This window comes from Anabas testudineus, chromosome 1 (genome assembly GCF_900324465.2).
Source record: "Anabas testudineus chromosome 1, fAnaTes1.2, whole genome shotgun sequence".
Classification (NCBI taxonomy): Eukaryota; Metazoa; Chordata; class Actinopteri; order Anabantiformes; family Anabantidae; genus Anabas; species Anabas testudineus.
This window is the reverse complement of record NC_046610.1, coordinates 2,996,361-3,022,185: the sequence shown is the minus strand read 5'-3', so window position 1 is coordinate 3,022,185 and position 25,825 is coordinate 2,996,361. Positions and strand designations below refer to the sequence as shown.

Genomic DNA, 25,825 nt, shown 5'->3' with positions numbered 1-25,825 from the left:
GAGACTCAGGTCCCATAACGTCTGTAGTACCATACTGCAGATGTTCTATGAGTCTGCGGTTCTAGTTTCATCTTTCTGGGGTGGCTGTGGCTCAATAGGTAGAGCAGTTGTCTGCCAAACCCAGCTGCCCCGTCACATGCCAAAGTGTCCTTGGGAAAGATACTGAACCCCAAGTTGCCCCTGGTGAGTCAGGTCAGCTGCAGGAATTCAGGCAGAAGTTGAGACAGGTATTCACACAGGAGTTAATGACGCCCGATTACGCCAATCGGAAGTCACTAAAATTAATGTTGAATCGGTGTGTAACTTTGCAAAAACGATGTCGGACTCCGTAGTTTTCTCTGGGCCCCTTCCCAATCTGACCAGTGACGACATGTTTAGCCGCATGACGTCATTCAACCGCTGGCTGTCTAAGTGGTGTCCCGCTAACAACGTGGGCTACATAGACAATTGGAAAACGTTTTGGAGAAAACCTGGGCTGATTAGAAGAGACGGCATCCATCCCACTTTAGATGGTGCGTCTCAACTCTCTAGGAATATGGCAGAGTTTATTAGACGACCTAAACCCTGACATGTCAGAGTGGAGCCCAGGACGCAGAGACGCAGTCTTACACACCTCTCTGCAGCTTCCTTACAGCCGTCAGCCCCCAAAAACTACTATAACCCTATAGAGACAGTGTCTGCTCCCCGAGTACCTAAATTATTTATATCTAAAACTAACACAAGAGGAGTAATTCATAAAAACCTAATAAAAATAAAGACGACTCCTCTCTTAGAACAAAATAACAAGAAAACAATCAAATGTGGACTGTTAAATATCAGATCTCTCTCGTCTAAATCCCTGTTAGTAAATGATTTGATAATTGACCATCAAATAGACTTATTCTGTCTTACTGAAACCTGGCTGCAGCAGGATGAATATGTCTCTCTGAATGAGTCGACCCCCTCAAGTCATGTTAATTATCATGTTCCTAGAAGCACAGGTCGGGGTGGAGGAGTAGCAGCAATCTTCCACTCAAGTTTGTTAATCAACCCCAGACCTAAACATAGTTTTAATTCATTTGAGAGCCTCACTCTTAGCCTCTCTGATCCTAACTGGAAAAATCAAAAACCAGTCCTGTTTGTTATTGTGTACCGTCCTCCTGTCCCTTACTCTGAGTTTTTAACTGAATTCTCAGAGTTTCTATCTGATTTAGTTCTTAGTGCAGATAAAGTCATTATAGTGGGTGACTTTAATATCCATGTAGATGTTGATGATAACTGCCTCAACACTGCATTTAATTCACTATTAGACTCCATTGGTTTTACCCAAAATGTAAATAAACCCACTCACTGTTTTAATCACACCCTTGATCTTATTCTGACATACGGTGTGGAAGTTGATCAGTTAATAGTTTTTCCCCAAAACCCTCTTTTATCTGACCATTTCTTAATTACATTTGAATTTACAGTACCAGACTTTACTAAACCTACAGATAAGATTCACTACAGTAGATGTTTATGTGAAAATGCTGTTGACAAATTTAAGGAACTGATTCCATCTTTTATTTCAGAGCCATGTACCAACACAGAGGAAAGCAGTTATTTCAATGTTACTCCAGCACAATTGGACTATCTTGTTAATAGTACTGGTGCTTCACTTGGAACAATACTTGATACTGTTGCTCCTCTGAAAAAGAAACTAGTGAGTCAGAGGAAGTTAACTCCATGGTACAATTCACAAATCCGTAGCTTAAAGCAGAAATCACGTAAGCTGGAAAGGAGGTGGCGTTCCACCAATTTAGATGAATATTGCCTAGCCTGGAAAGATAGTTTAATAATATATAAAAAAGCCCTGCGTAAAGCTAGAACTTCATATTACTCCTCATTAATAGAGGCAAATAAGAACAACCCTAGGTTTCTTTTCAGCACTGTAGCCAGGCTGACAAAGAGTCATAGCTCGGTTGACCCTAGTATTCCCTCAACTCTCAGCAGCAATGACTTCATGAATTTCTTTACAAATAAAATCATAACTATTAGAGAAAAAATTGATCAGATCATCCCTGCATATAGCATGGATTGTACAACAACTCTAGATCCACACTCGTACTTAGACTGCTTCCTCCCTGTAGATCATTCTGAATTAATTTCAGTAATTAATTCCTCTAAACCATCAACATGTGTCTTAGATCCCATCCCAACTAGACTCCTCAAGGATGTCTTACCTTTGATCAGCACGTCCATATTAGATCAGATCAATCTGTCTTTACAAATAGGCTACGTACCACAGGCTTTTAAGGTTGCTGTAGTCAAGCCCCTACTCAAAAAGCCTACTCTGGACTCAGGGGTCTTAGCGAATTATAGACCAATATCCAATCTGCCCTTTATCTCTAAAATCCTTGAAAAGATAGTTTCTAAGCAATTGTACGACCACCTACGTAGCAATAACTTGTATGAAGATTTCCAGTCAGGATTTAGAGTACATCATAGTACAGAAACAGCACTGGTAAAGGTTACTAATGATCTTCTATTAGCATCAGACAATGGACTTCTCTCTGTACTCGTCTTGTTAGATCTTAGTGCTGCATTCGACACTATAGATCACAACATTTTATTACACAGACTGGAACATGTCATTGGAATCAAAGGAACAGCACTAGAGTGGTTTAAATCGTATCTATCGGATAGATTTCAGTTTGTACACGTTAATGATGAGTCTTCCATGCACAGCAAAGTCAGCTATGGAGTTCCACAGGGATCTGTGCTTGGACCGATTCTTTTCACTTTATATATGTCCCCTTTAGGCAATATTATTAGGAAACACTCTATAAATTTCCATTGTTATGCAGATTATACCCAGCTATATTTATCTATGAAACCAGGAGAAACTAATCAATTAATCAAACTTCAAGCTGCTTAAAAGACATAAAGACCTGGATGACCTCTAATTTCCTTCTCCTAAATCCAGACAAGACAGAGGTTATACTGTTTGGGCCTAAAAATCTCAGAGACACTATGTCTAAACACATTCTCACCATTGATGACTTAGTTCTGGCCTCAAGTAATACTGTAAGAAACCTCGGAGTTATCTTTGATCAGGATATCTCCTTCACTTCATACATAAAAGAAATCTCTAGAACTGCCTTTTTTCACCTAAGAAACATTGCTAAAATTAGGAGCATCCTGTCCCAAAGTGATGCTGAAAAACTAGTCCATGCATTTGTTACTTCCAGACTGGACTATTGTAATTCATTATTAATAGGATGTCCCAATAACTCATTAAAGAGCCTCCAGTTAATCCAAAATGCTGCAGCCAGAGTTCTGACTGGAATTAGCAAGAGAGATCATATTTCTCCAACGTTAGCTTCTCTCCATTGGCTCCCTGTTAAATCCAGAATTGAATTTAAAATTCTTCTCCTAACTTATAAATCCCTTAATAATCAGGCTCCATCTTATCTTAAAGACCTCATAGTTCCTTATCTTCCAAGCAGAACTCTCCGTTCTCAGACTGCAGGTTTACTTGTGGTTCCTAGAGTTTCCAAATGTAGAATGGGAGGCAGAGCCTTTAGCTACCAAGCCCCTCTCCTGTGGAACCAGCTCCCAGTTCAGGTTCGGGAGGCAGACACCGTCTCTACATTTAAGACTAGACTTAAAACTTTCCTTTTTTATAAAGCTTATAGTTAGAGATGGATCAGGTGACTCTGAACCATCTCTTAGTTATGCTGATATAGGTTATTCTGCTGGGGGACCTCTACTGATAAACTGAGCTCCTCTCCTCTCTCCTTTCTCCTGTATCAATGCAAATGCCACCATTGCATGTCATTAACTTTGTGTCTTCTCTCTCTTTTAGTTGTGTTTCCTCCTCTCTGTCTCCCTCTCTCTGTACTTTTCTGCAGGTATCCTCGGCCTGGAGCTGTCCATCTCCAGAATCCAGTTCATCTGCCCAATGTTCTTGATGCTTGTTGTTGTCTTTATTGCTTGTTGTTGTCTTTATTGCCTGCTGTTCTTTTCTCTCTTCTCTTTCCACTCACCCCAACCGGTCGAGGCAGATGGCCGCCCACTATGAGCCTGGTTCTGCTGGAGGTTTCTTCCTCTAAAGGGAGTTTTTCCTCTCCACTGTTGCCTAAAGCTTGCTCAAATGGGATTGTTGGGTTTTCTCTAATATTTTGTATAAATATTTTCTGTAAGGTCTTAAACCTTACACTGTAAAGTGCCTTGAGATAACTTCTGTTGTAAATTGGCGCTATACAAATAAAATTGAATTGAATTGAATTGAAAGGTACTGGGTGGTCAGGATGAGCTTCCAGATGACTGGGAAACCACAGCAGAAGTTATCAGGGAAACAGGTAGGAAGGTGCTAGGTGTGTCATCTGGAAAGAGGAAAGAAGGTAAAGACACTTGGTGGTGGAATGAGGAAGTACAGGAATGCATCCAGAGGAAGAGGTTAGCTAGAAGGAAGTGGGATGTAGAAAGGACTGAGGAAAGTAGACAGGAGTACAAGGAAGTGCAGCGTAGAGTGAAGAGGGAGGTGGCAAAGGCCAAACAGAAAGCTTACGATGAGCTGTATGACAGGTTAGACACAAAGGAAGGAGAGAAGGACTTGTACAGGCTAGCCAGACAGAGAGATAGAGATGGGAAGGATGTGCAACAGGTAAGGGTGATTAAGGACAGAGATGGAAAGGTGCTAACAACCCAGGAGAGTGTGCAGAAAAGATGGAAGGAGTATTTTGAGGAGCTGTTGAACGAGGAAAATAACAGGAAAAGAAGGGAGGAAGATGTGGATGTTGTGGAGCAGGAAATAGCAGAGATTGGAAAGGATGAGGTGAGGAAGGCTCTGAAAAGGATGAAGAGTGGAAAGGCTGTTGGTCCTGATGACGTACCTGTGGAGGTGTGGAAGTGCTTAGGAGAGACAGCAGTGGAGTTTCTAACCAGTTTGTTCAATAGGATTCTAGAGAGTGAGAAGATGCCTGAGGAATGGAGGAGAAGCGTTCTAGTTCCGATCTTTAAGAACAAGGGTGACACGCAGAACTGCAGCAACTATAGAGGAATAAAGTTGATGAGCCACACAATGAAGCTGTGGGAAAGAGTAGTGGAAGCCAGGCTTAGGAAGAAGGTGGAGATTTGTGAGCAGCAGTATGGTTTCATGCCCCGTAAGAGCACCACTGATGCTGTTTTTGCTTTGAGAATGTTGATGGAAAGTACAGAGATGGTCAGAAGGAGCTGCATTGTGTCTTTGTGGATTTAGAGAAGGCGTATGACAGGGTGCCGAGGGAGGAGCTGTGGTACTGTATGAGGTCGTCGGGAGTGGCAGAGAAGTACGTCAGAGTAGTTCAGGACATGTATGAGAGAAGTATGACGGTGGTGAGATGTGCTGTAGGTCAGACAGAGGAGTTCAAGGTGGAGGTGGGACTACACCAAGGATCAGCTTTGAATCCCTTCTTGTTTGCTATGTTGATGGACAGGCTGACAGATGAGGTCAGACAGGAATCTCCCTGGACAATGATGTTTGCGGATGACATTGTGATTTGCAGTGAGAGTAGAGAGGAGGTAGAGGAACAGCTGGAGAGGTGGAGGTTTGCTCTGGAAAGAAGAGGCATGAAGGTCAGTCGTAGTAAGACAGAATACATGTGTCTGAACGAGAGGGATCAAGGTAGAAGCGTTAGGTTACAGGGGGCTGAGGTAAAGAAAGTGCAGGAGTTTAAGTACTTGGGTTCAACAGTTCAGTGTGATGGGGAGTGTGGAAAAGAGGTGAAGAGACGTGTGCAGGCAGGTTGGAGCGGGTGGAGGAAAGTGTCAGGAGTGTTGTGTGACAGAAGAGTGTCAGCAAGACTCAAAGGAAAGGTGTACAAGACAGTGGTGAGACCAGCTCTGCTCTATGGGTTAGAGACGGTAGCAGTGAGAAAGAGACAAGAGGCTGAGATGGAGGTAGCAGAGATGAAGATGTTGAGGTTCTCCTTAGGAGGGACCAGGTTAGACAGAATAAGGAACGAGTACATCAGAGGGACGGCTCACGTTGCATGTGTTAGCAACAAAGTCAGAGAGGCCAGACTGAGATGGTTTGGACATGTGCAGAGGAGGGATAGTGAGTATATTGGTAGAAGGATGTTGGAGATGGAGCTGCCAGGCAGGAGGGCAAGAGGACGACCAAAGAGGAGATATATGGATGTTATAACAGAGGACATGAGGTTGGCTAGTGTTAGGGTAGAAGATGTTCATGATAGAGTGAGGTGGAAAAGGATGATTCGCTGTGGCGACCCCTGATGGGAAAAGCCGAAAGAGAAGAAGAAGAAGATTACTAATTTTGTATTTTCTGACTTCTACTGAATATGTTAAATATTAGTCCCATATTTTCAGACACGTCGATAAAGATCTAGGTGAAGTTTTGTCATAGTGTGTGTTGTGGCGTAGTGTTGTCACCCCATCACTGACTGCTAAAACACAAACTAAGAGTCATCAGGACTGAACTGTAAAGAGGAAAACACCCCCACATCCAGTAAAGTCAAAAAGAAAGAAGCCAGAAGAACCTGGTGTGTCTGAGAAAGTTGAAAATGATTTTTGGAAATCACCACATACCCCTCCACCTTAAACCCTTTAAACACACTCAGACAGAAACTCATTCACCTTAAAAACCAGACTCCAAAACGAACAGTGTGCGTGATCCATTGAAGTGAAGAATGCTTTGAGCTGAACATTGGAGAAACTAAACAGCCGCTACACAGGGGGAGCAAAAATGCAGGACCTGAACCTGCTGTGATTCTTCATCTAAAGGTCACTCAGATATTAGACAGAAAAGTGCTTTGAGAGAGGGAAGGTTTGAGCATTTGCAAATCAACACTTCTTCACTCGACAGAGGTGGAGACCTTGATCTCAACCTGTTTTCTATCTATTGTGCTGCTTTTTCGTCCATCCCCAGAAAACTGTGGCCCAATTCACACCTGCACCAGGTTGGACACACCTAACGATCCACTTTAGGTGATAAGAGGGGTTGACAGAGGTGTGACTATTACATCCTTTACATCCTCCCCTCCATTGTTTCAACAAATTAGTCTATTCAGGCCACAGGTGGAGTGAAACCAACCTGGAGGATATATTAGTGCCTATTAGTTAAACTATCCTCAGACTGAAGGAGCTACTAGGACCAGTAGTAACCCAAAAGTGTTTCTAGTTTTAATTAACTACACAAAAACAGCCAAAAATGAATTATCATACCCAGAAAATCACACAGCGATAAAAAACCTCTTTTGGTAAAAAGGATGCTCTTCACACATTTATATTTCTACAGAGGTAACAAATATACAAATGTAATCAAACAGCAGTAGCTTGTAATGCTAGTAATGTTTCTCAGAGCAGTAAAGAAACAGAGGTGTGTGTTTGGTGTTGTGGGATTCAACAAATCCAGCACCTTAAACCTTCTTATTGTTGATTTAAATGACTGTAACAAACATCTTAGTTAGAAAACTGACCAGTTAGAAACCAGTAAAAAGCTGCAGCTCTCAGTCTGCCAGCAAACAAATGTCAGGTAGAGTCTGAATTGGAGATTTGGATATTTTACATGAAACCAGTGTTTATAGTGTTACAGAAACACTCATTCACTTATTTCAGAATACAGCACAACAAACTACTTTAATCAGATATTTATAAATCCTACATTTGATCCCATTAAGTCTCTTTTTAAATACAGTGAAGGTAAATGTAGAGATACAGTACCTGACACAGAGAGAAGGAAGAAGAAGAATACACTTGCTGCCGTTGTTGAACTCATAGCTGCTCCTCTAATCTGTCTGTGTGACTTCAGTGATACTAAAACATATGAGCTGATAAAAAGAGGAAGTTTATCACCGACATCAATGAGCATTTTTTCCTAACTTAGAGGTTGTTGCAAAAGATACTTTTCATTTTTTACCAGAAGCAGAAGACAGAAAATCGAGATGTTGAAACCAAAAACCAGACTGCCTTTATCTGCATGGAAATTTGCAATGTGGTTAAAATACCAGTAAACACTGAGGGTAAAACTAAATTTGTTGTGCAGGTTTGTTCTATTTAAGCTTTATTGGTGGTTCATAAAAACAGGTCAAACTGAAACAACACAGTTAGTTTCAGACAACTTAAATAACTTATTGTCAATTTTAATAAAGATAAAATGAAATGGCAGCATTGCTGATTAATGTCGAGTCAAAGACTGAGGCTGCTTCTACTGCAGGACACCATAAAACAAAAATCACCTCTAACTAAAAAGATAACTGTCATTTTTTTATTCAAATACTGCACAGCATTAAGAAATAACTGTGCAACTACCACAAACATGCGTCTAACATTTGTCCTACATACATTTAAAGACGAGATCATTTTAAGAGAGAAGAGAAAAAGTAAGATATCATCGTGTTTTAGGTTCATGAACGCTCAGATTAGGAGAGGAGATAAGACAGACAGGGGACTGACAATTTAACACTGAAAACTATCTTTATATGCTGTTAATCATAGAGGAAAGTAGAATCTTTGTGGAAACCTGATCACATCACCTGCATCTGGAGATCTGTATATGTTTAGAAAAATTAAAAATGCAATTAAACCATTTCACGTACATGAACATTGAAGGATTTCAAGGAATTCAGCATATGGAAACAAAAGCTCAGACAAGACAAAAGATGTTTAAGGTCAATGTGTTTAATTAGTTATTCTAGATGAAAGGAAGAGGAAAACCTTCTGTTACTGATCTCTCACTGAGGGGACATCACACAGTGTCTAGATGAAGTTAATCATTGGTGTAAACTTATATTTACTGGCTAGAACATGATAAGATAAAATATCCGAGGCTCTCTGTTTACTCTGTGGTCAAGTTGTTGCTGAGTTACTTCAAGTATGAAAACCACAAAGACAAGATGAAACTGTTCACAGCAGCTACAATAGAGTCAGTAGATTAAAAACAGCATCTCTCAACTGTGATGTGTATGTGTACAGTGCTTCCTGTCTGCTCATTCCCTTTACACCGAGTCGGTCTGGTTGTTATTACCTGTGCCTCCCCCTATACGAGCAGCCCCACTCTCACTGTCTCTTCTCACTTCATAACAACTCTCCAGCCTGTTAACCTATTTTAATTTGTTTTTTGGTTTCTGAACCTGCTGATCTGAGGTTAATGACACATAACTACACCTACACTGTGGTTCTTTGGTTCCTTAAAGTGTCCAATGTGTCCAATATTTAAAATTCCACATTGTTGTACAGCGTTTTCTTTGGGTTCAGAATCCGCTCCAAGCCTTACACATCTGATTTCAAACACTGGGGTTGTTTTTAAAGGAAAGGATGGAAATCAGAGTTAATTTGATGTTTTAATCTTTGGTTGGTGAGAAATGCACAAACACTGAAGCCTGATAAAGTTTAAGAAACCTGTTAGTGCTAACAACATGTAATAAACATAATGAAGCAGATTAATTCAAATTGGTTTGTCATTGAGTAATGACATGTTTATTGAAAAGGAGGTGTTGATCAATTTAGTTCAGTGGAATTAACTGTGTCAGAGATGAACAGCATTTAGGTCATGATAGAAACAGAAGAAATGAAAACTCACAGTAAAAAGTAAAATTAAACAAAAAGTGTCTGTGTGACTAAAGTTTTCTTCAGTGGTAGAAAAACATTTAAATGTTACAGTTTAAAACGCTGGAAGGAGCAGCCAGAGTGATGAAGTCTGAATGTGTAATATTGAAGCTTCACCACTAGAGGACAGAGAAACATCAGAGACACTGAAACAGAACCAGGAAACTAGGAATTGGAGTTTGGTCTGTTTGGTCCATACAGGAGTCTCTGACCTGACTGAACTTTAAACCAGGTCTTCCTGCTCCTCTGTGTGATGAACTTCTAAATTCAGGTGTTCTCACAATCAGGACGAGATTCAAACTGGTGGAGAGAAAAGAACAATGAATCTGAATCAACATGTTTAATATGTAAAACTATTGTTTATCCATCAAACAACAGAATCTGAACCAGACTTTACTGGTTCTGACTCATTTATCCATCCAACCAGTTTTCCTCCTAATGATGCAGCAGTGCTGGAGCCAATCCCAGCCAACATCTGGTCAGACAACCACTGACACTCACATTCACACCTATGGACAATGTAGAGCCATTATTTAATGTTCTCCCTGTGTCTGTGTGGGTTCTCTCCGGGTTCTCAGCTTCCTCCCACAGTCCAATGACATGCAGTGAGGTTAACTGGTGACTCTAAATTGTCCATGTGAATGTTTGTCTGTCTCTGTGTGTCAGCCCGCTGAGAGAAAGATGTCCAGGTTATATCCTCCTCTCACCCAATGACAGCTGGGATAGGCTCCAGCACTCCTTGGTGGTTAAGATAATAGATGAATGGATGTTGTTGACAGGACCTCTCACCTCTATCATCTCTACACGTTCATTCAGTTCAGTTTTTAACATCAGAGTTTTCTTCTTCCTGGAAGAAAAAACAACACAAATACAAAGTTGAATAAAATTAAATTCATGACTTTTAAAAATACAACAAATTAAAGAGCAGTGATGGAACTGATGGATTTTTATTGATATACCTCAAACACAGACTGAAGACAAACAGAGGAATCAGCATCAGGACCACAAGAGTCAACCTGAAGATGTTCATTATCATTAATTTACCTGGAAATGGAAACAAGTGTTGTCAGGTAATACTGCTACTGTTAGTCAGACAGTATCAGTAACCAGAGGTGTGTGAGTGTGTGGAAATGTCAAGATGAATAACTCACGTGTAACAACAGTCAGATGTAAAGTGTTGTTATGACGTCCTACACTGTTCTGGACTTCACAGTAATAATTCCCACTGTGTTCAGCTCTGAAGTCAGTGATGTTGAAGATCTGTCCTGAAGCTTTTGGTGACTCTTCATTCTCCTTGTACCAGGTATAATTAGCTGCTGGGTTAGCATCACTGCTACAGGTCAGAGTCACTGAACTACCCTCCACTATCTCAGAGGGACTCACTGACACAGAGGGAAGATTTGGAGGATCTGGAGGAGAAAACATGAACATTTAACATATTTTCACAGTAGAACTTATTTTACATAGATCCTTGTTTATCAATCTCAGAGTGTGTTGTAGAACCCAGTATATGTTAGAAATAATGTGTTTCTATGGAGTAAAGAAACCTTACTCATAATTAAAAAGCTTTTACCCATAAACATTACAGTTAAAAAGTTTTACATGTTCTACAGTCCGCAGTTCTCATAACTGGAGACAAATCTAATGATCAATGATCAATTTGATGTGAATCACCACAAAACACTGAATAATATAGAATCAAGAGACAGTAAAATAGTTTAAAGACTCAGGATGATGAAAAGTCAGAAGACTGGAAGTAAACTCACACACTGAAGGAGAGGGGAACTTCTCATGTCCTTTTACAGCACAGGAAACTCTGTCTGCAGGAAAAATGGATGTATAAAAAACAGAAGATGTTGTTTCTCCCTGAATCTGTCCGTTCTTGTACCAGATGTAGGTAGTATGATCAGGTGAACAAGTGCTTTGACACTTCAATTCTGCTGAAATATAATAATAGTAAATCCGTGATCTGATCACCTGAATCTGGAGATCTGAACATGTGGAGAAACAACAGAAATGTTATTTAATGATTTTATATAAAATCATTAATATATAATGTATAGAAATACAAACAAACACAACTTAATATTTTCAAGATATTGACCGTCTGGAAAAAAAAATCTGCTTTTCAATTAAGATATTACCTGTGACAGACAAAGTGACTCCAGGTTCACCAGTATATTTTACATCTGGATGGTTGGTTATAAACCTGAACTTGTACACAGCTGAGTCTCTCTGTCTCAGGTCTGTTATCTTCAGAGTACAGGTTTTGTCAACACGCTGATACATCACACGACCTGTGTAGTCTGAGTCTGTTTCTAGATCCACAGATTCATTATTATTCTCTTTAGTAAACCATAATGTTTTCTGAACATTAATAACATGTCTGTTCATTGAATATGGGTATCTGTAGGAGCAGTGTATGTCCACTGTTGATCCCTTTATACCACAGATCTTAGTAGAAGTGTAAGTTACTCCCCAGTCATTCTGACCCTGCACCACTGGAACACAGAGCACAGCAGAAACCACAGTTAAAGTTAACAATCAGTTAATAAGACAAATTGTGTTTTAGTGACAATATGATCTAGAGAAAAGAAAACGTGTATAAACCTCAAAATCCTCAGTTATCAGGTCAAATATCTGCAGTAAAAAGTTAAAGTTCCTATGAGTCGAACCACAGCTCAACTTTCAGCATGATTTTTTTTTTATTTCAGAATCCGAATCTTTATTGTCATTGTACAGAACACAACAAAATTGTAGCAGCCTTCGAGTGGTGGTACCATAAATCTAAATATGTACAAGTATACAAATAAAAAATAGAGTAATACTTATAAAAATAGAATAAAATAGAATAGAATAAGGTGCAATGGGTGGAGAAAAACATAAATAACATTAATATAAATATTGTGTATGGAATGGAGGTAGAGCTGTATTGCACATTGCAATTATTGCCCACAGAAGTTGTCCATTGGGTGTAGAATGAGAAGTCCTGCTGTACAGTGCAGTATGTAGAGGTGTATGTCAGTCAAGTCAGAGTGGGGTGTAGTCAGTATATGTGTGTGTGCAGTATGTTAATTGCATGTGGAAAGAAGCTGTTCCTGAGTTTGTCCTGGTTCTGATGGACCTGTACCTCCTGCCAGAGGGTAGCAGGTCAAACAGGGGGGAGGCAGGATGGGTGAAGTCATTGGTGATACTGGTCACTCTGCTGAGGCAGCATGACAGGTAAATGGCCTTCAGGGAGAGGGAGAGGGCAGCCGATGATCCTCTGCGCTGTCTTTACCACTCTCTGGAGCCTCTGCCGCTCTGCTTCAGTGCAGTGGGAAAACCACACTGTGATGCAGTAGGACAGGATGCTCTCGATGTTTGAGCGGTAGAAGGTTACCAGCAGCTCCTGACCTACATTGTTCTTCCTGAGCCCTCTCAGGAAGTACAGGCGCCTTCTTGATGACAGTCTTGGTGTTGATGGACCAAGTGAGGTCAGCCGAGATGGTGGTGCCCAGGAGGGTGAAGCTGTGAACCCTCCACGCAGTCACTGTTGATGTCGAGTGGAGGTGGGTCCGCTCTGTGTTTCCGGAAGTCCAGGATTATCTCCTTGGTCTTAGTGGTGTTCAGGATGAGGTTGTTAGCCTGACACCACAACGGCAGTTTCAGGACTTCATCTCTGCAGGCAGACTCTTCATCCCCAGAGATCAGCCCCACCACCGTAGTGTCGTCTGCAAACTTCACTATGGTGTTGCTGGTGTGGGCTGGTCTGCAGTCCACTGTGTAAAGGGTGTAGAGCAGTGGACTCAGCACACATCCCTGTGGGGAGCCTGTGCTCAGAGTCTGTGTGGAGGAGAGGTGGGGTCCTAGTTTAACTGTCTGCGGTCTGTTTGTGAGACAGTCCTTGATCCAGGAACAGATGAGTGGATGGAGTCCTAGGTCGGCCAGTTTGCTGACCAGGATATCAGGAATGATTGTATTAAAGGTTGAGCTGTAGTCTACAAATAGCACCCTAGCATTGTTGTTGGTGTCTCTGTGTTCCAGGTGGCTCAGCACAGTGTGGAGGATGATGGATATGGTGTCCTTAGTCGATCTGTTCGCTTTGTAAGTGAACTGATGGGGGTCAAGGGTTGGAGGGAGGCAGTCCTTGATGTGACCTAGGACCAACCATTCCAGGCACTTGGTGATGACAGGGGTGAGTGCAACTTGACGGTAGTCAGTGAGGCAATACTGTGGAGGATTTTTGGGTATGGGAATAATTGTGGATGACTTCAGACAGGCAGGGATGAAAGCCTGTGCTAGAGACAGGTTGAACATTTTTGTGAAGACCTGGGAGAGCTGGTTGGCACAGGCCCTAAGTACCTTCCCAGGAACCCCGCCGGGCCCAGCCGCTTTCCTAGGGTTCACTCTGCTGAACATCCGTGCCACATCCTGTGCCTGCACAGTCACTGGTTTGGAGCTGGGAGCAGATTGAGGTAGAGGTGGTGTGATTGCAGACTGCAGCGGTGTAGTCTCGAAGCGCGAGAAGAACGCGTTCAGCTCCAGCTCAGCTGTAGTGTGCTGGTCTGTCCCCTGAAGTTGGTCAGCTGCTGTAGTCCCTGCCACACCTGCCGAGGGTCGTTGTTGGAGAGGTGGTCCTCTATTTTCATCCTGTAATCCAACTTGGCCCTAGCAGCACTGTACAGTTCTTTGTCACCTGACCTGAAGGCAGTGTTACGGCCTTTTAGGAGTAGCCTGACCTCACTGGTCATCCAGCGTTTTTGGTTGGGAAAGACCCAGATGCGTTTCACTACAGTGACAGTCCCCATGCAGAATTTGATGTATTCCATCACAGCCGCTGTGAATGCTGTCAGATCCTGGTGTTCAAAAATACTCCAGTCAGTGTGTGCAAAGCAGTCATGTAGATGGAAAAGTGCATCCCCGGGCCAAGTGGTGATGGTTTTAACAAGTGAGGTTGTGCTCCCTCTCAGATGTTTGTAAGCAGGGGTTAGGAGCAGAGAGAGGTGGTCTGACTGGATTAGATGTGGAAGCTGAGTGGCTCTGTATGCATGTTTAATGTTTGTGTAAACATGGTCTAATATGTTGTTCCCTCTGGTTGGACACTTAACATGTGGTAAAAGTTAGGCAGGACAGACTTCAGGTTTGCCTGATTAAAGTCTCCAGCTATTATGTGTACACCGTCAGGGTGAATCTTATGTAGTTTGTGCATTGTGTCTGATAACAGTATGAGAGCTATGCCAATATTAGCATCGGGTGGTATGTAAACTGCTGTGATTAGTACGGCTGTTAACTCTCTGGGTAGGTAGAATGGACGACATTTAACAGAAAGGGACTCTAAGTCCGATGAACAATGTTCGTGAAGGATTAGGCTATCTCACTACATTATCTTTGTTGTTGAGTTAAAAACCACAAAGACACAAGATAAAACTTGATGTTCACAGCAGCTATGATGAAGTCAGTAGATAAGAAAACCAACAACTTCTCTAAACTAACGTTTGTATGAAACATCACACTGAGCTCAGACAGTATCAGAAATAAACAACATAATTAATTTAAATACAGATTCAGTTCATGATGAACAAAGAAAACTTGAAACCTGTGTCGTCTGCTATGTAAAACGTCCTGTTCGACCTACTTTCAGCCACAGTGTCCAGTTCTTCATGTTCTCACCTCCTGTTTGTTCTTTAAGTCCTGAACCTCTTCCTGGGTCAGTTTACCTCCCTGTCTGATCAGCTGTATGTTCTGCTCATTAGAGATAATTTCTTCCTGAAGCCTCATTCACCACATAAAGCACAATTTCAAGCTGTTATATCCTGTTGTTATAATACATGTAGATGCTGCATCATACTGAAATGTGTCTGTCGAGCCTCCATAGTGGATCAGGACTCTGTCCTGTACTGACCAGTTCAATTGATAGATAACAACAAGCCTTTGTGCTGGTGTTGGATGCTCTAATGAAAGAAATGACAAATCTAAGTAATGGGGAATATTATTCCACAGTCGAGAAGTTATCTTAGAATATTTTACTGTGCTAGTGAAGTAAACACCAACTGAATCTTTCTCAACCTGTCCAGTGTTTTTCCTGCTTGTTGTTATTTTTTGTTGCCTGCTGTTTTTTCTCTCTCTTCTTTCCACTCACCCCAACCTGTCGAGGCAAATGGCCACCCACCCTGAGCCTAGTTCTGCTGGAGGTTTCTTCTGTTAAAGGGGGTTTTTCCTCTCCACTGTTGCCTAATGAATTTTCTCCACATGTAAAATGCTACAGCATGAGGAGCTCCACACCTTAGTAAGGAGGTGAGGGGCATTTTGGGTAATGTAGTCTTTACAACTGTGATGATAAGTCTGCTAAGACAGCTCATTTAGACTGAAAATCCTATGACCACAGGGAGTTTTAACATGTTTAATTAGATACACAGCATCAAAACAGGTACTAGTTAAGTAACAATAAGAGGCATTAAACAATTAATAATCAGGTGAAGAAAGTGACTGTTAATTGAAAAAATGCATATAATATGTAAAACCTAACATTCATGTCAAATTAAATGGTAATGCTAAATTGCCCAGAGGTCTGACTGTGTGTGAATGTTTGTCAGAATCTATATGTCAGCCCTCGGACTGGTGATCTGTCCAGGATGCATCCTGACAGCTGGATAATAATAATAAATGTATTCAACTTGAATCACAAAGAGGAATTCACAATTAATTTGACATCATACTGTCAAGACTTGTAAAAGATACATATTCTGATAAATGAATCTGCATTTCAAATTTAACCCCAAATTCCAGTATATAAATATATTTCTGCAATTTGTAGCAAAATCATCTGTTGAAAAATCGAATGAAAAATCAGAGTTAGGATGATTTTAATTGTAGATAAACCTCTGCCTCCGCACACATACATGGATTCAGAGGTCAGTACTCGACATGAGTGGACGAAAGCGGGTCAGGTGGTTTCTAGGTGTGTATGTTTATGTGGTTGGTGGTTAAATATTGGAGAGAATCACCTAAAATAGGTTCCGCTCAGTCAGATGTTTCTACAAATGCATAAGATTTATTACATATGTATAATGTGTAAAGGCCAACCAGTCCAGCCTGTCCCAGAAGATTGTTTCATGTTGGTCTGAACACTTCCTCATCTAATTTGTTGTCTAAAAATGTGATTGTGACTTTAATCAGATATTTATAAATCCTACATTTGATCCCATTCGTCTCTTTTTAAATCCAGTGAAGGTAAATGTAGAGATACAGTACCTGACACAGAGAGAAGGAAGAAGAAGAATCCACTTGCTGCTGTTGTTGAACTCATAGCTGCTCCTCTAATCTGTCTGTGTGACTTCAGTGATACTAAAACATATGAGCTGATAAAAAGAGGAAGTTTATCACTCACATCACTGAGTGATTCAACTTTCAGTACATAAGAAGGTGATGACTGTATCTAAATATAAATTTTCTTATTAGAAGCACAAGACAGAAACCAGGAAGTTAAAATAAACCCGACTTCCTTCTTTCTCACATTAACTTAAATGATGATTAAAACATTAATGTTTCAATATGGGTGTTTTTAAACTCTGAAAATGTATTTTTGTCCATGAAAACAGCTCAAACTACAACAACACAGTCACTGATAAATTTGTAATAAATATGAATGATTCATGTCCACGTTTAATAAAATGAAATAAAAACACCGCAGCTTTGCTGGTTTTCATGTCAAAGACTGATGCTGCTTCTACTGCAGCTCATCATCAAGAAACTCAAATAATTCAAAATACGTTTTAACTCAAATGATAAATTCACAACATTGTGTACAAAAGCTGCTGCAAACTGTGAAACTAACACAGAAATGACTCCAACATGTTTCATGTGTGACTTTAAGATTAGAACATTTAAAGACATTTGGACACAGCACAGTTTCTGATTGTGTGAGTGATTCTCACATTAATTGATTAATCGACAAATAGCGTCAAACATCATTCGACACTTTGAGACACTGAAAACTCTATTCCTACCAATATGATACAGGCTGAGAGTTTATTTTTACCATTAATGTGAAAACAGGAAAAGAAGTGGGAGCTGAATGACTTCAGTACATGACACATGACCCTAGTTGTTCTATTTCCAGTCTGACTGAGGATCTGTGCTACTCGTCTTAACCTCTGTCTCTTCTGTCGTGTTTCCTGTCTGCCTCCTTAATAACACTGTCAGATAAAGACAAATTGACTTTAAATTAAAACTACTAATAATGTCGTGTAGGGACTAATAATGTCTCTATTATTCTTTATGAACTGAAACATAATCTATTTCAGTAGATTCAGTTGATTCACTTTACAGTAAAGGACGTCAGAGCCATGTCATATGGTATATAGAGTTGATAGATGTTATAAAGTCTGACAGGACTTTTGCTTCTAAAACCATCAGAAAGAAGTTATGGGGCCTTTAAATTCACATTGATCTTGTTAATGTTTGCAGAGATATAAATAATAAAGTCATGCTTCTGTGCCAAAACAGATACTGCAGATGAGATGAGACATCCATCCATCCATTATTTTAACCTCTTGTCCTCTTAAGGGTCTCAGGGGTATTAAAGTCAATTCCAGTCACCACTGGGCGAGAGGCAGGGTTCACTCTGTACAGGTCAGCAGTCTATGACAGGTACAAGTTGTTGTGATCAGTTCAGTCATCACACAGAGCAGCTGTACAGTCACAGAATTAACTGTGATATTCTTGGTAACTTTTATTCTTTAATTATTTTAATGCAGATACTGCAAACTAGCAAACAAAGAAAACCCAATTATGGGAACATGAGGAGTCAAATGTACACTCAAAAGCGAGACAGGTTTATTGATAATATATAAAACACTAAATCACAGCACAAGATGGCAAAATACAACTGCAATAGATCTAAAGTAAACTAAGAGAGAAATGCTCACTAGGATGATAAGAACTAAAAAACAAAAAACAGTACAAGTATATAAAAGGCAAAGTGAACTCTAACCAGACCAGGAAGTTAACAAAGAAGACCTCTAACTAAGCTGGTGGTCAGGGAGTAGACACACTAGCAAAGAAACAGGAGACAAAAAAGAGCATAAATACAATGTAGTACCAATATTGTAGGAGGTGAACCAACTGGAGCAAAAACCCAGAAGAAACACCAACAGGTGAGTAAACACATGAAGTGGAACACTGAGAGGACTGAAGAGAGTCGACAGGAGGACAGGGAGATGTAGCATAAGGTGAAGGTAGAGGTGGAGAAGGACAAACAAAGACCATATGAGGACTTGTCTGTTCAGTAGGACAGTAAGGAGGGAGAGGTGGATTTGTACAGGTTGGTGAGACAAAGAGACAGAGATGGAAGGATGTGCAGCAGGTTAGTGTGAAAGATAGGGATGGAAATGTACTGACAGGTGACAAGAGGGTGATGGGAAGATGGAAGGAGAACTTTGAAGAGTTGATGAATGAGGAAAATAAAAGAATGAAGAGTAGAAGAGGAGACTGTGAGGACGACATTGAAGAGGATGAAAGGCAGCTGGTCCTGATGACAAACCTGTGGAGGTATGGAAGAGTCTGGGAGAGGTGGCAGAAGAGTTAGTGACTAGTTTGTTTAACAAGATCTAGTTAAGTGAGTTGGTGAGAGAGGAGGACGCAGAGGATAGGGTTCAATGGAGGCAGAAAGGAAAAGAAGTAGAAGAGTGAACACAGGAAGTGATGCTGCCCTCTGCTGGTCTGAGGGTGGAACTGTAACATCTTCTACTTGTTTTGGGTCAGAATGTCAAATTCTTCATGTTCACTGAACTTGTATCTCAGCTCCTGGTTTATCTTGTTTTATTGTTTTACTGTAATTATCATGATTAACTGAATTCAGCATTAATTCAGGATCAATAAAGAAGTTAATATAACTGTTGTTGTTTTTAATGAGATAAAACAGAACCAAGATTTTTTTACAAAAAAATACTTAAGGGTTAAAGGGAACATGTCAATGTTTCTATTTAAAATAAACTGACCCTTTAAATGAGACAGAAGAAGGAGCAGCCAGAGTGAAGTCTGAATGTGTAATATTGAAGCTTCACCACTAGAGGACAGAGAAACATCAGAGACACCGAAACAGAACCAGGAAAGTAGGAATTGGAGTTTGGTCTGTTTGGTCCATGCAGGAGTCTCTGACCTGACTGAACGTTAAACCAGGTCTTCCTGCTCCTCTGTATCGTCTGTCTGTGCTGCAGTGATGGACGTCAAAGCTGAGATGTCCTCATAATCATGATGAGTTTCAAACTGATGGAGAGAAAAGAAATATACTCAACAAATTGAATAAACATCATTCATAAAACTTGGACACGATTCAAATGTAAAACTATTACATTGACCAGTTAGTTCAATATTTTACAGTAGGACTTATATATATAGGCTTATATAGGACTATATAATATAATAAAATATGCTGCAGTGCATTTACAAAAATAACAGGACCTCCCACCTCTATCATCTCCACAGGTTCATTCAGTTCAGTTTTTAAAATGAGAGTTTTCTTCTTCCTGGAAGAAAAAACAACAACAAATACAAATTTGATGGTGTTAAAGATTCTTGCAGGGGGAAAATAAAAACGAAAATAAAATAATCAGTGATGGATTTTTATTGATTTACCTCAAACACAGACTGACGACAAACACTGGAATCAGCATCAGGACCACAAGAGTCAACCTGATGATGTTCATTATCATTAATTTACCTGGAAATGGAAACAAGTGTTGTCAGGTAATACTGCTACTGTTAGTCAGACAGTATCAGTAACCAGAGGTGTGTGAGTGTGTGGAAATGTCAAGATGAATAACTCACGTGTAACAACAGTCAGATGTAAAGTGTTGTTATGACGTCCTAAACTGTTCTGAACTTCACAGTAATAATTCCCACTGTGTTCAGCTCTGAAGTCAGTGATGGTGAAGATCTGTCCTGAAGCTTTTGGTGACTCTTCATTCTCCTTGTACCAGGTATAATTAGCTGCTGGGTTAGCATCACTGCTACAGGTCAGAGTCACTGAACTACCCTCCACTATCTCAGAGGGACTCACTGACACAGAGGGAAGATTTGGACAATCTGGAGGAGAAAACATGAACATTTAACATTAAAATGTAACATGAGTTTTGACAGTAGAACCTATTCTACATGGATCCTTGTTCATCCATCACAGAGTGTGTTGTGATCAATGATCAGTTTGATGTGAATCACCACAAAACCCTGAATAATATAGAATCAAGAGACAGTAAAATAGTTTAAAGACTCAGGATGGTGAAATGTCAGAAGACTGGAAGTAAACTCACACACTGAAGGAGAAGGGAACTTCTCATGTCCTTTTACAGCACAGGAAACTCTGTCTGCAGGAAAAATGGATAAATCAAAAGAAGAAGATGATGTTTCTCCCTGAATCTGTTTGTTCTTGTACCAGATGTAGGTAGTATGATGAGGTGAACAAGTGCTTTGACACTTCAACTCTGCCCAAGTAGAGTCCTGTTGGACAGTAGATCTGATCACCTGAACCTGGAGATCTGAACATGTGGAGAAACAACAGAAATGTTTTTTAATGATTTTATATAAACTACATGGAAATACACACAAAAACAACTTAGTATTTTCAAGATATTAACCATTTGGAAAAAAATATGATTATCAATGAAGATGTTACCTGTGACAGACAAAGTGACTCCAGGTTCACCAGTATATTTCACATCTGGATGGTTTGTTATAAATCTGAACTTGTACACAGCTGAGTCTCTCTGTCTCAGGTCTGTTATCTTCAGAGTACAGGCTTTGTCAACACACTGATACGTCGCACGACCTGTGTAGTCTAAGTCTGTGTCTAGATCCACAGGTGTATAGTCATCCCCTTTGGTAAACCATAATGTTTTCTGAACATTAATAATTTGTTTGTTCACTCTGTATGGGTATGTGTAGGAGCAGTGTATGTCCACTGTTGATCCTTCTACAGCACAGATCTGAGTAGAAGTGTAAGTTACTCCCCAGTCATTCTGACCCTGAACCACTGTAACACAGAGCACAGCAGAAACCACAGTTAAAGTTAACAATCAGTTAATAAGACAAATGATATTAAAGAAAGGAAACTTGTCGTAGTCGTCATAAAAAGTTACTGTTCATGCATCAATCAAACCACACCGGTGAAAATAAACATCACCAGCTGCCATTTTGGTTCAATTCAACAAACTCCTGTCTCTGTACATGAGGCTGCTCTTAAAACTAACAGTGACTTTGGTTTGAGGTTTGGGACAAACAACCTATATGAGAGTTAAAGTTGGAGGACTTGTTGTTCTTGTCCAGGTTTGTTTATGTTCTACTTGTTATACTTTTGTCTCCTCATGTTCTCCTTCTTAGTTTGGAGTATCTCTTGTTCTATACAGCAGATTTTCCTCTGATTGCAGTGACTTTTTGTTTCTTCCACAAAAATCCCTAGTTTAAATAAAAGTAGGTCAATACTTCTCAACCAATAACAGAAAACCAAGAAACAGGAACAGACGTGTTATTGTTGTGGAATCATCTTAAAACATCTTCACTGCGTTCGAACAACTAAATGTTGTCGACAGCAACTGGAAATGTCTTGTTGATTTATTTCAGAATACAGAATAACAAACTACTTTGATCAGATATTTATAAATTCTACATTTGATCACATACGTCTCTTTTTAAATACAGTGAAGGTAAATGTAGAGATACAGTACCTGACACAGAGAGAAGGAAGAAGAAGAATCCACTTGCTGCTGTTGGACTCATAGCTTCTTATCTCTTTGTCAGTTCAGTGATACTGAAGCATTACCTGATAAATATGAGGAAGTGTATCAGTTGTTAAGCGATTCTATAATGGAGGATGTTGGTACGAAAATAATTTTACCTCATTTAGCAGTCGACAGGAAACCAGGATGCTCACATACAGATGATATAGAGACACAGTTAAAACACCAGTAAACACTTAAACAAGTTGTTGTGGTGTCTGTTTTTTAACTCTTGACACTTTCATGTAGATCATTAACAGTTCAAACTGATATGTCCAAAACCAATTTGACTGCTTCATTTTCACTTCTGATAAAGATAAAAGAAAAATGCTGCAGTGTTGCTGATTTAATGTCAGCTCAAAGACTGATGCTCCGTCTAACTCGGGTAAACAGAACACAAAACAATACCTTATAACTGCTCTGTTGTCACTTTGTCACTGAGATAAGTGTGAAAACCACAAAGACACAAGATCAAACTGTTCGAGCAGCTACGATAAAGTCAGTAGATAAGAAAAGTGTCCACTTCTCTTCACATCACACTATTCTTGATACTATCTGACCTCAACCAACACAATTCATTTTAATTCAGATACAGTTCATGAACACAGACAACTTGACTTCTCTGTAGGACGCCTGTGTCGTCTGCTACTATTGAAACCGACCACTTCTACCTGTGTCAGGAACATGTGAAGAAGAAATGAACGACCTCATGGAAACAAGTGTTCACAGCATAAAGTAAAAATAAACTGACCCTTTAAATGAGACAGAAGAAGGAGCAGCCAGAGTGATGAAGTCTGAATGTGTAATACTGAAGCTTCACCACTAGAGGACAGAGAAACATCAGAGACACTGAAACAGAACCAGAAAACTACAGTTTACCATCCATCACTGACTGTTCTGTCTATTTTAAAATGACTTTTGATACTTTTTACTTTTTAACATTTAAATTATTTACATATTTGGTCGTTTACCACAGATGATTAATTTAGTTTTAAGGAGGATCAAGGATCACATTGGTGAATAACATGAGTACAAACTGTCTGTGTAAAATCTCACCTTATAATAAACTGATCCACTGATATGAGCTCTGCTCTTACAGCAACAAAAGGGGACAAAACAAACACTTGTTAGTTTCTTCCAAGAAACCCAAACCTTTCTGCACACCGTCGCCCTCTGCAGCAGTGAGAAGGAACTGAAATAATGTTCCTACCAAAGATACTTGAAAAGTGACACATCTGTGCAGCCAGGTGGGAAAATGTGAGAGAATGAAATTCTGATGGAATTCTGATGTCAGACAGAGGCAGGTGGAGACAATGAGTACTGGAAATGGAGGCTGGCAACAGTGGAAAGTGTCCAGGAAAGTACTGCAGTTTGTAGAACCACACAATGAGACCCAGTCCAAATCCAAAAAGACAGAGTGATAGTCCAGTTCAGGGTTATGCACCAAAACAGTTCAAACAACAAATCCAATAGACTAATATCCGAAGTCAGGGGCAATCCAGGTCATACACAGTTAAGACAGGTCCAAAGAGAAGTCCAGCAGGCAAAATCCACAACAGTCCGGGTCAAACACTTGGAGGTCCACACAGAGTCAGAGCAGAGAAGGAAACAACAAGGTAGAGAACAGATCAGGGGAAATGCTCATGGTAGCCGAGGGGGTAGAAGGGAATCAGGGGAATCTGGCAGACATGGTTTAGAACTCGTAATGTGAGCAGGGAGATGAAGAGGGAGCGAACAGATCAGGTGGGATGAAATGGGCAAATTAAGGGTCCAGGACAGGCAGAGTCCGTATAAAAATCATATAAAATATAATAATATAACATAATATAAAAAGGATAGTTAGACTGATGCAACATATGTACAGAGGAACATGAAGTGACTGAAAACTGAACTAACTGATGAATCACTAGGATTAAACTTAGTCTGGTTGTTGTCCTGCTCTGGACCAGACTAGCTGCACAGAATAATAATTCATTTATCCTGTTTTATTACGACTAAATTCAAACTTGATAACTGGAAGATCCTGATTTTATCGCCTCATCTTGGTTTTGTGTAACAACCCTCAGGTAACTTCTACGATAGCAACAATTTCTTTTAACAATCATGATGAATGAATAATCAATACTAAAAATAGACAAATTAATATGATAACTCTCACAGAAAATGTCCAAAGTTCTACAAGTTGTTGTGATCAGTTCAGATTACACAGAGCAGCTGTACAGTCACAGAATTAAACTTATAACTGTGATATTGTTGGTAGCAAACAAGGGAACCAAATTGTGGAAACACAAGGAGTCAAATGTAAAATCAAAAGCAAGACAGGTTTATTGACAATATATAAAACACTTAATCACAGCATGAGCATAGCAGCATAGAAAGTATATAAAAGGCAAAGTGAACTCTAACAAGACCAGGAAGTTAACAAAGAAGACCTCTAACTAAGCTGGTGGTCAGGGAGTAGACACACTAGCAAAGAAACAGGAGACAAACAAGACCACAAATACAATGTAGTACCAATATTTTGGGAGGTGAACCAACTGGAGCAAAAACCCAGGAGAAACAGGTGAGTAAACACAGGAAGTGGGACACTGAGAGGACTGAAGAGAGTCGACAGGAGGACAGAGAGATGTAGCATAAGGTGAAGGTAGAGGTGGAGAAGGACAAACAAAGACCATATGAGGACTTGTATGTTCAGTAGGACAGTAAGGAGGGAGGGGCGGATTTGTACAGGTTGGTGAGACAAAGAGACAGAGATGGAAGGATGTGCAGCAGGTTAGTGTGAAAGATAGGGATGGAAATGTACTGACAGGTGACAAGAGGGTGATGGGAAGATGGAAGGAGAACTTTGAAGAGTTGATGAATGAGGAAAATGAAAGAATGAAGAGTAGAAGAGGAGACTGTGAGGACGACATTGAAGAGGATGAAAGGCAGCTGGTCCTGATGACAAACCTGTGGAGGTATGGAAGAGTCTGGGAGAGGTGGCAGAAGAGTTAGTGACTAGTTTGTTTAACAAGATCTAGTTAAGTGAGTTGGTGAGAGAGGAGGACGCAGAGGATAGGGTTCAATGGAGGCAGAAAGGAAAGAAGAGAAGAAGAGTGAACACAGGAAGTGATGCTGCCCTCTGCTGGTCTGAGGGTGGAACTCTAACATCTTCTACTTGTTTTGGGTCAGAATGTCAAATTCTTCATGTTCACTGAACTTGTATCTCAGCTCCTGGTTTATCTTGTTTTATTGTTTTACTTTAATTATCATGATTAACTGAATTCAGCATTAATTCAGGATCAATAAAGAAGTTAATATAACTGTTGTTGTTTTTAATGAGACAAAACAGAACAAAGATGTTTTACAAAACTTGTCCTTAAGGGTTAAAGGGAACATATAAATGTTTTTTATTTAAAATAAACTGACCCTTTAAATGAGACAGAAGAAGGAGCAGCCAGAGTGATGAAGTCTGAATGTGTAATATTGAAGCTTCACCACTAGAGGAGAGAGAAACATCAGAGACA

General features: G+C 40.1%; 1 protein-coding gene across 1 annotated transcript in view; it reads right to left on the bottom strand.

Moving 5' to 3' along the window:
- Positions 1-22,455, bottom strand: part of LOC113162195 (sialoadhesin-like) — a 40,582-nt gene extending 18,127 nt beyond the window's left edge. Inside the window, exons 1-3 of the mRNA XM_033326504.1 lie at positions 22,439-22,455; positions 22,269-22,363; positions 11,712-12,068 (exon numbers count right to left, since the gene is read on the bottom strand). Of these exons, the coding sequence (XP_033182395.1) occupies positions 11,712-12,068; positions 22,269-22,320 (409 nt within the window). The 5' untranslated portion in view covers positions 22,321-22,363; positions 22,439-22,455. The remainder of the gene's footprint in view (positions 1-11,711; positions 12,069-22,268; positions 22,364-22,438) is intronic.
- Between the last annotated feature and the right edge of the window lie 3,370 nt (positions 22,456-25,825).